This window comes from Pelodiscus sinensis, chromosome 20, assembly GCF_049634645.1.
Source record: "Pelodiscus sinensis isolate JC-2024 chromosome 20, ASM4963464v1, whole genome shotgun sequence".
Taxonomy (NCBI): Eukaryota; Metazoa; Chordata; order Testudines; family Trionychidae; genus Pelodiscus; species Pelodiscus sinensis.
The window spans coordinates 10,554,229-10,564,956 of NC_134730.1; the positions used below are offsets into that span (position 1 = coordinate 10,554,229).

The 10,728-nt window shown below is 54.4% G+C and overlaps 1 protein-coding gene across 4 annotated transcripts in view; it reads left to right on the forward strand.

Moving 5' to 3' along the window:
- Nucleotides 1-7,264, forward strand: part of QRICH2 (glutamine rich 2) — a 62,736-nt gene extending 55,472 nt beyond the window's left edge. For all 4 annotated transcript variants that reach the window (XM_075903607.1, XM_075903606.1, XM_075903608.1 and 1 more), the window contains 3 exons: nt 1,737-1,824; nt 4,249-4,362; nt 6,998-7,264. In XM_075903607.1, coding sequence (XP_075759722.1) covers nt 1,737-1,824; nt 4,249-4,362; nt 6,998-7,200 — 405 coding nt within the window. In that variant the 3' untranslated portion in view covers nt 7,201-7,264. The remainder of the gene's footprint in view (nt 1-1,736; nt 1,825-4,248; nt 4,363-6,997) is intronic.
- The last annotated feature ends 3,464 nt before the right edge of the window (nt 7,265-10,728 follow it).

The following is a 10,728-nucleotide window of genomic DNA, read 5'->3' on the forward strand; positions in this document are numbered from 1 at the left end:
GACAGTGGAGCAGTGGCAGAGCTGGAGACGAGACATGGCCCAGAGGGAGGAGTTAATGAGCGGAATAGTGGCTTGGGCCCTGCCTGCATAAGGACATTGCTACTGGCTGGCTGTGCTTGCACCCATCAGTGATGCTCCAGTGCTGTTCCCGCAGGCACAAAGCCCATTCTGCACCGGTACAGTGCATCCAGATCCCAGCTGCATAATGCAGCCAGCTGGTGGAGCAGATTTCCTTAGTGTGGACGGGGCCCTGAGCACAGAGGGGTCGGTGCAGGGCAGTGTTCCCGAGCCATACGCGCGTTTTCTAGCAAGGGAAGGGAGGGGATTGCAGGGTGCAGAGCCTGCCACTGCTCCATGGGGGGGGGGCGAGGGGGGTGTCTGGTATCTGTCTGCCTGAATGATGGTCCAAATTCTACTAACTCTCTGGGTTTGGAGCCAAACCCATTCTGTTCAGGTGCCTGTGTTGTGCCCGCCCCTGATATCTTTGAGCATCTTCCAGAACTAAGAATAATCCAAGTAGTATCCATCGTGGGACTTTCCCCTCCCTTCCTCCTGCCAAGGGGAAAGGTTTTGTGCCTGCATCTTTACAATGAATTAACTCCCCCCCTCCCTCAAACCTTTCCAATATGCCACATGTTGCTTTGGGGAGAAAGCAAGATAGAAACAATAGATCTAGAGAAACCTTCTCAAATGTGCCTTGGTGAGTTAGGAGCCTCAGGCCCTCCGAAAATCAACATGACATAGTCTCTAAGGGTATGTCTACACTACCCTCCTAGTTCGAACTAGGAGGGTAATGTAGGCATACCGCACTTGCAAATGAAGCCCGGGATTTGAATCTCCCGGGCTTCATTTGCATAAGCGGGGAGCTGCCATTTTTAAAACCCCGCTGGTTCGAACCCCGTGCAGCGCGGCTACACGGGGCTCGAACCAGGTAGTTCGGACTAGGATTCCTAGTAGTTCGAACTAGCGGGGTAGTGTAGACATACCCTGAGTGGTTTGGGCACTCTTGAGACCCCCGGATCGCAGGTTTAGCCGTGTAAATGCAGAATAACTCCATTGCATTTCTTAGCCTTTTGAGATCCAAGACCAGAATCTGGCCGCCCGGGTGTGATTTCCTTTAATGTACATTTCAGACCATCACATTCTTGGGGCCCACTCACCTTTTGGTAGAACAGTGCTTGGTCTTACATGGCAGGACTCCTCTCAGCCATTTGTATGGAGCGAGGGGAGCCACTGGCACGCTCTGAGGCTGGGACTGTGTGTGTGGCCCTGTGCACGTATAAACAACCCCTTCCTGGGTATCTTAGGAGTCCGATGCGCTGATGTTAGCGACTGAAACAGGGTGCTCCTGTGGTTGGCCCTGGAGAGCCAGCACGGCTCTGGGAGCACAAGCTGGATTCTCTTGTCTCATCAGCACTGGGAAGAACCCAGCTGGCCTCTTAGCTCCCGAGCTGAGGCTGGCGGGCGAGCAGTTAGAGAAGCTGTAATTTTCTGTGCAAACTGGGCAGGCTGATCTGGAGTCACTGGGAGCCCCAGCGAGACTGTCCTTATACCGAGTCACTGCTCTCGTAGAACCCTCCCTTGAAATGACCATAGAGCAACGAACCGCTGAGCCAGCGCTTCCCTGGCCAGTGCTTTTCAGCTCATTCCCAGCCATTTTCACTGCTGGGCATGTCAAAGAACTCTGTCCCCCAGTCTGCCTTCAACCCAGCCCCATCTCTGCCTTCCCTTCCCAGCACGAAGAGGTGGATATCCTGGGCCTGGATGGACACATCTACAAAGGGCGGATGGACACGAGGCTCCCATCAATTGCATGCAAGGAGGGTAAGTCTCTGATCCCCTGGATGTTTTCTTTGGGGAGCCTGTTGTTGATAGTACATAGCTGTTTCTTCCTGCTGGCCAGCACGGGGGGTTTAGTGCAGAGAGGGGGGTTCCCTCTTCTGTATGTTCCCCCAGAATGGATCTGCTGTCCATGTGGCACCTAGAATTGGGCCACTCTGTGATGTGAGGTCTTTATTAGGTCTTGTATTTATTAGGCCTTGGGGATACCACCTCCTCAGTATCCAAGCACCCTTCAATCTCCAGTGTGTTCTTTCTCCTCAGCCATGCTGTGGGGCAGGACGTTGCCCATTGTACAGGTGGGAATGGAGGCCCCCTGACTGGAGGGGGAGAGGGCAACTGCCCTGGGCCTTGGTGATTTCAAGAGGCCTGGGGGTTTTGGCCCTTTGCATTTGTGTCGGAGCGCTGGTGGCGGTGCTGAGAGCTGTCTGCCATGGCCCCACCCTGTCCACCCGAGGCCCTGCCCCTTATTGGAGTGCAGAGCTGCCCCCCCCATACCTTGCCCAGGGGTCCAGCAAGGCTGTTGGCTCCCCTGATAGAGTGACTTGCCCAAGCTAGCACCCTAGCCACAGGAACATCCTTCACCTCGTGATCTCCAACCCTCGCCCCAGCCCCTGTAAGTCTGGGACCCATACAACAGCAGCTTGGGAAATGGGGCGTCTGATCTCCCCCAGTATCTGCTTCAGCGCTGAGCCAGTCTCAGACCTACCCGTTGGGTAGTTCCCATCCTGGGTCCAGGGGGCGCGGAAGCCGGTGCCCTTTGTCTAGAGTGCGAGGTAGCTCTGTGCCCGCTAGTGGAGCAGTAGGGGATGTCACAGGGAATACAGGGGAATCTGACCCCCAACCCCAATGCGCTGGGATACCCTACTGAAGAAGACAAGACAGCTGCCTAGGGCCAGGACTCTGTACCCAGAATGCTTTGCCCAGGTGCATTAACCCTTCCTGTTTCTCTAGGTCAGCGTTTCTCAACGTGGTCTGTGAAACCACTCTGAGGAGCCTGCTAACTGGCCTCTCCCGTGTGTGTGTTTACCAGCTACGGAGCCTCACGGCTCCCATGGGCTCCAGTTCCCATTTGCAGCTTCCCACAGCTCCCCTTGGTTGCAAGCGGCATGAGGCTGCGTAGCCGGTTAATGAACACGCCAAAGTGGCCAGTGAGCTGGTTTCTCAGAGCGGTTTTGTGGGCTCTAGGCCTTCATGTTGCCCCTTCCACACAAACACAGCCCCTGCGTCTACAGGCAAGATGCGAAGACTGTGCCTCAGCTGCCCCCGGGGCAGGGAACGGCTCCCAGATTCTGAGGCTAAGCCAAACTTCAGCCTGTGCAAGAATGTGTAGGGCAGCGGTGTCCCAACCAGGAGTATGGGGGAGCGGGGTCAGAGAGCAGCCAGAGGGTGACGGGGGGGGGGGCGGGGACTGAGGATCACCACCAGTAGCCAAGGCACCGCTCCAGAGCATGCAGCTGAGCCAATTCAAACTGGGCCACCAGTCAAGTGTCCCTGTCGTGCTTGTGTGCACTGTCCCACTTGAAATCAGTGGCGGCAGGAGCTTGAATGAACTGGCCCTTCCGTTCCAGCCGTGGCAGCTCCTCCATTCTCTCGTAGACTTTGCCAGTCCCATAACAACGTGCCCAAGGCCAGTGGCAGCTCTGGCAGGGCAGAGCCGGCTGTGCATGTTCAGAGCTGCATGCTCATGCTAATCCCAGGAATACGGGCCCTCCTCCCCTGGAACACCCCCCCCCCCACCCCGATGAAAGGAGAGGTGAGCACCAAGGGCTCTAGCAAACGGATCAGGTCCAACCTTTCCCCAGGAAAGAGGAGCAGAAATGCGGGGCTCCTGCCTCTGCGCCAGGCCAGGGAAATTGCATGCTGGCTGCCCAGTTTCCTCCTTTGTAAAATGGAGAGAAAAAAGCTTCCCAGTGGAGTGGAGGCAGGGGATTGTGAGGCTCACTTTGTTAATGTTTGTAAAGTGCCTTGAGGCCCTGGGCTCAGGGTCACTCCAGCCTTGCCAAGCACGGAGTCTGTGTGCGCGGGGAAGGCAGCCCCTCTGGAGGAGCTGCTCCCTACTGCCGCGTGCCGGGCAGTGTTACTTCTGCAGCCGTTGTACCCGATTGCATATACTCTGATCTATTTTCCCATTGTCCCAGCGCCCTGTTCTTTGGGGGGCTTCCCCCTGTGCGGCCACATGAGACCCCCCTGGGAGAGGCCCTGGGACAGTAGGTCACTGACTGGCATGGAGTTCCACCAGGGCCAGGCATGCAAATCGCCCAGGATGTCTCTGGCTACACCCGTCTCAGCTCTGCTGCTCTCCCGTGGGCGAATCCTCCGCTGTAGCTAAGTAACCGCGGCCTCGTGGCTTCACGTGACTGCCAAGAGCTGTTGAAAGCCTCCACTGACCCATGTGCTTCCCAACAGGTCCTTTGAAAACCAAACCCAAGCTCTCCCGCTGTTCCTCACAACGCCCGTCGATAGACACAGCCAGCCTCCCCGCTCGCCCGCACAGCGCCAAACTGTCCCCCTGCAATTCAGGTACCTCCCTGGGGTCTGGTGGGGGACGCAGCCTGAGGAGAGAGGGCAGCTCCTAGAAGAGCCCCGTTTCTTTCCCCTTCCTCCTAGCAGAGATTCCCCCCACCTGGAGCTGGGGAAGGTTATGGCAGGCCCTGTGAGGCGCAGGGCTCTAGGAAGAGGCCCCCAGGAGCAGACATGCCAGTCTGTCTCTGGATCAGCACAGGAGTATTTGTGCCCAGCTGCTGCCGAAGCAGCCAGCAGAGGGGGCAGGAGTTAAAGAACTTGCCCGCTTGCCAGCACAGAGCTTGGGCTGTTTGCCAGCACATCAGCGATGACAAAAGCTAACAAGGAACTAAAAGCGCCCCTGGGACACCGACAGGCTCAGTAAACAAAGGGGAGGAGCCGGGGGGGGCGGGGGAATCACTTGCTCCATCTGCGGGGAAAACCTGTGGAGGGAAGAGGAAGAGCCGCATGCAAAGCTCCCTCCTTCCTCCAAGCCCAAGCCGTTCCGAGGGCTACCCAGCCCTAAGCATGCGCTTCAGCCCAGCTCCACCCCTGCCCCACAGCTCTGCATCTGGGAACCTCCCCAGTGCCCTGCACCACTCCTCGCCCTCCCACGGGCACTTGCTCCAGCTCCACATCCCATGGGGCTGCTCGCTGCCGCTTCAGTCCGCTCTGGCTGGGGGGAAGCTGCTGTCTGGTTCCACGGACCGCGCGTGAGAGCTAGAGACTGGGCGAGTGGAACACATCGTGCTCCCTGCCCCAGGGGCAGGCACTGTCCTGCTGTCCCCGCCAGGCCATGAGCCACAGGCAGCCTGTGGCCCAAAGCAAGAAGGAAAATCATGTTCTTGATTCCAAGCTTCTTACTGGTGCTGGGGAGAAAACTACCAACATGGCAAACTCATAGAATCATAGAATACTAGGACTGGAAGTGACCTCACGAGAGATCGAGTCCAGTCCCCTGCCCTCATGGCAGGACCAAATACTGTCTAGACCATCCCTGATAGACATTTATCTACCCTACACTTAAATATCTCCAGAGATTGGGATTCCACAACCTCCCTGGGCAATATATTCCAGTGTTTAACCGCCCTCACAGTTAGGAACTTGTTCCTAATGTCCAACCTAAACCTCCCTTGCTGCAGTTTAAGCCCATTGCTTCTTGTTCTATCCTCAGAGGCCAAGATGAACAAGTTTTCTCCCTCCTCCTTATGACACCCTTTTAGATACCTGAAAATGGCTAACATGTCCCCCCTTAGTCTTCTCTTTTCCAAACTAAACAAACCCAATTCCTTCAGCCTTTCCTCATAGGTCATGTTCTCTAGACCTTTAATCATTCTTGTTGCTCTTCTCTGGACTTTCTCCACATCTTTCTTGAAATGCAGTGCCCAGAACTGGACACAATACTCCAACTGAGGCCTAACCAGCGCAGAGTAGAGCAGAAGAATGACTTCTCGTGTCTTGCTCACAACACACCTGTTAATGTTCTCAACTAGCGCTCGGTGGCATCCATCATAAAACCACCCCGAGGATGGGCGGATTCAGGCTGTGTTAGCAATCCCTTTGCAGGCCCATCCGTGGTAAGGGTGAGCTGCGGGATGCTGCAGAACCACCTGATCTGAGCCATGATTTAAAACACAGCCCACAACTGCAATAGCTTCTGCACTGAGTGAAGAAGTTGGTGGGAAAGCACAGTACCCTCTGCCACTAAAATGGAGACAGGTGGCATTCGGAACGCCACTTGCCTTCAGCGGGAAGAGTGCATGTTTAGCTTGGGGCTATGTCTAGACTGCAGGCTTCTTTCGGAAGAAGCTTTTCCGGAAGAGATCTTCTGGAAAAACTTCTTCCGAAAGAGAGCGTCCGCACTGCCAAAGCTGAATGGATGCTATCTCATATTTCAGCTGTGATTTCTATGGTTGGAGCGGCCACCAGGGCACCTGAGCTTTTTCCTCTTTCCTCTTCTTTTGAAAGAACTCCCTCTTCCCCATCCACACACACCTTTTTCCGAAAGAGCTCTTTTGGAAAAAGGCTTCTTCCTTGTAGAATGAGGATTACCAACGTCAGAAAAACCCTTCTGTTCTTTCGATGTGTTTTTTTTTTTTTTTTTTTTTTTGTCAAAAGAACGCAATTGCAGTGTGATGGTTTTTTGGAAAAATGGCCATTTTTCTGAAAACTCTCTGTAGTGTAGACATACCCTGGTGTAATTGGGTATGGAAGGCAAGGAAATTTGACTGGATAAATGGAGTGAAAGCAGTAAGGATGGAGGAAGATATCCAGCTGTAGAGTCAAGAAATGTCTGATTGCATGGGCGTGAATTTCACTCAGGAATGCACTGAGACCTCGCGCTTAATTTGCTCTTCAGTGGGGTCTCAGTAAACAAACCTGGAGTAGATGTCGGGAGAAGGCTTGTTCATGAAGAAGGTAGGGGAGAGGGACAGAAGTTCATGTTGATGAATGGGTGGCCAGTGACCTAAAACTTGATAGTTGAAGGATAGAACCAAGGTAGGCAAGGTGGCTGGATGTAATAATGGATGGAAAAGGGTCTGGATGGGGAAGGCAGGATGGCTAGAGGATGAGCGCAGAAACAGAGACATGGATGCACAGTCAGGTAGCTGGATCACCCATCAGTTCATCCTCTGCAATGTTCCTCATTTAGGTACAGCGAGGTCGCTAAAGGACAGGCCTGTGTCATCAGAGAGCCGACTGTCCCGGTCAGACCTGGCCCCTCTATCCACCTCGACACCTCCCCCCGAGGAGACAAGTGAGGATTCTCCCACACTGGAGAAAGAAACCCTAGAGCTTCATCTGGACCTCTCCATGCGCCGGCAATCAACTGAGCAGCCAGCTCCATTACAGTGACTGCGATGGCAGGAAAGCCGCGCTCGCTGACAGAAGCCAGGCAATAAAGAGTGAGCAGAACTGAGGGGAGACTGTGTGTGTCACAGAGATTGAAACAGGGAGTTTTTCCTGGGGTGCCAGGACCTAGGGCTGTTCCATGCAGCAGCACGTTCAGTCTTGAAAACAATTGGTCCCTGGCCCTTGCAAACCTTCCCCTGGCTGCTGCTGGCCTTGCTTGAGTAGATTTTGCACATACCCGATCTTCTGGGTAAGCCAGTTTGACACCAGCTCATTTCAAGCCCCTGGGATCCCTCCCCTCTGCCCTGGCAGTGCCCATGGAATCTCAGAGCCCGACACACCTCGTGTGCTCTGAAACTGGACAATGGGGACTTGTCGGGGTGACAGTCACCAGTGCACAATGCAGTCCCCCGGCTGTGGCCCATTCTCCCGCTCTGTGGAGAGCTGTGGCCACTTGGAATGCTGCCTGCTGGGATCTGCAGTCTTCATAAGCTGCTCGGGGGGGCTCCCGTCTGCTCTATTCCGTGCACCTTGCCAGTGGCCCCCTGGGAGTCCCCTAGTTAATGAGGAGAGCTGCCCTGCTCTGGACAAAGCCTGAGCTCCGTGAACAGTGAGGACTGGCCCCTCTAGACATGGAAGCAGGCTCTGTGGAGCAGGAAGGGAAGGGATTGTCACCAGTGTAGCTGCCTCTTCCCCTTAATGCAGCGCTCAGTCCAGCCTGGGCTTCCTGCAGCTCAGAACAGAGAGCCTTAATGAGAGTGGTCATTGTGATGGGGTGACTCACAGAAGTCCCCTCAGGATTGTTCTCTGGTGTGCTGACACCTGCCTTCCAGCTCTCTGGGGTTCCCCTTCCCTCTGTCCTGCTGGGCCAGATCCTCTGGTCTCCCCCAGCCAAAGCACAGAGTTGGGGTTACTGTCCCTCTGCACGGCAACACAGCACCTGAACTAGTTCAGCTCCAAGAGGGCTCAGCACCCAGGAAACCAACCCCTAAATGGGACCAATGCCCCAGGTACATCCGTTTTATTCTGTCGAGCACACAGTGAAAGCTTAAAAGGTGTCTGCCCCCTTTATCAATGAAAGAGAGAAATGAATAGTTGCTCCCCCACCAGGTGACAAGCATTTACACTGGGCTTGCTAATAAACAGAAGTGGTTTTATAAATACAAAAAGTGGGTTTAAGTCAGTGGTCTCCAGCCTTTTAACCACAGGATCACTTGTTCAATGTAAGATCTACCTCAAACCCAAATACCTTTGCCCAGCTTCCTTCCCCTCTGCCGCCCTTCTCTGAGGCCCTGCCCCAGCTCCACCCCTTCTCCGAGGCCTCACCCTGCTCACTCCATGCCACCCAAAGAATTAAATTTAAGCGTAAGAGAGAAATGAAAGTTATGAAATGCACAGACCAGACAAAACCCAAAAATAACCCACTTTGCAAGCAGTAAATGAAGTAACAATACCCCCCCCCCCACACACACACACACATATATTGGGTTGGGAGATGAGAAGGAAGGACAGTGTGTGTTTGTGAGAATAACAGTCACGCACAGGCTACGTCCACACTGCTTCCAAGCTTCCAGTGTTGCCAACTCCATCCCTTGTGAAGCTGGTGGTGGCTGAGTGTGGGGGGCAGGACTCAAACCCTCAGCCACCACCAGCATCCCCCTTAGTCACCACCAGCTCCTGGAGCCCTCAACCTCAGCCTTAGGGGTGTGATGCCTTAGCCATTACGTCACCAGAGAACCTACCCCACCTGCCTACAGGAGCTTCATTATCCTCCCTATCTTCTAATGGTGTCAGCTGCCCTCCAGGTGGGCACTCCACCCTACCCTTCAGGGGCTCCCTTATCCTCCCTCTCTTCCAATGATGCTGGTTTCAGCACTCAGGTATCTGGTGTTGGACTCCAACCCTCAGCCACCACCAGCGTCTGGAGCCCTCAACCCCGGGCTTTGAGTCAGGTGCCTTATCCATTGCACCACTGGACAAGTCACTCCATCTTCCAACCTTCATGGGCCCCCTTATCCTTCCCGCCTTCCAATGGTGTTAGCTCCCTCCCCCAAGAGCTCCTGGCGGCTGTCTCCATGATGGGTCGGACACAAACCCTCAACCCAGGGCTCTGGAGGCACTAACTTCAGAGGCCCCCTTATCCTTCCCGCCTTCCAATGGCGCCAGCTCCATCCCGCTGGAACAGAGGTCTCCAACCTTTTTGACCACAAGATCCCTTTTTCAATGGAAGATCTACCTCAAACCAAACGCCCTGGCCCCACTTCCTTCCCGCTCCTCTGAGGCCCCGGCCCTGCTCCACTCCTTCTCCGAGGCCTCACCCTGCTCGCTCCATCACCCTTCCTCCCCCATCCTCACTCACTTTCACCCGGCTGGGGTAGGGGTGGGGGTGCACACTCTGGTCTTGGGCCAAAGAGTTCAGAGTGTGGGAGGGGCTCGGGACTTAGCCCAGGGTGGAGGATTGGGGTCTAGGAGGGGTTTCCGGGTGCAAGCTCTGGGAAGAAGTTTGGATGCAGGGGGACTCACGTCTGGGGCAGGAGGAGGTTCAGGCTGGGACAGAGGTTTGGAAGCAGGCTCTGGCTGGGTACCTTTTAACTGAGCTGGCTTCCGGGTGGTGGAGCAGGGGGGTTGAGGTAGCTTACTCCTGCCTTGGCCCTACACCACTCCTGAAAGCTGCTGGCATGTGCAGCAATGGCTCCCTGGCACCATGTGCTGCCCTCATCCACAGGCACTGAGCCCACAACTTCTACTGGTTGCGGTCCCCCATTACTGATCCATGGGAGCTGCAGAAGTGATGTCTGCAGGTAAGGACAGCGTGTGGAGACCCCCTGCTCTGCCTCTCTCAGGCGCTGCAGGGACATGCCAGACACATCCAGGAGCAGCAATTACCATGGGGATAATTGCTCCAGCCATGACAGGTTAGGTGTTTTAGAACTCACTCCTGAAATAATTAAATGTAAGCACCGGAAGTATCACCAATGGCCCTCATTAGCACATTTAGAACTATACACAGATCCACACTTCATGTTTCCAACCTCACACACAAGAATGACACATGCACAAAAATAGGATATGCAGATTCAGCAGCTTGAAATAGTAAAATTGGTACCTTACATGCCCTGTTTTGCATAAAGCATCTTCAAGTTACGCATACTCATATTCTTAAGCCAATTCTCATAAAAAAGGGGGTCACAAGGAGAAGGGAGAAAAATTGTTCTCCTTGGCCTCTGAGGACAGGACAAGAAGCAATGGGCTTAAACTGCAGCAAGGGAGGTTTAGGTTGGACATTAGGAAAAACGTCCTAACTGCCGGGGTGGTTAAACACTGGAATAAATTGCCTAGGGGGGTACTGGAATCTCCATCCCTGGAGATATTTAAGTGCAGGTTAGACAGACATCTATGAGGGATGACACAGATTGTGCTTGGTCCTGCCATGAGGGCAGGGGGCTGGACTCAATAATCTCTCCAGTCCCTTCCAGTTCTAGTGTTCTATGATAAAGCACTGGGGGAGGGGGGCAGGTGGGTGTGACGATT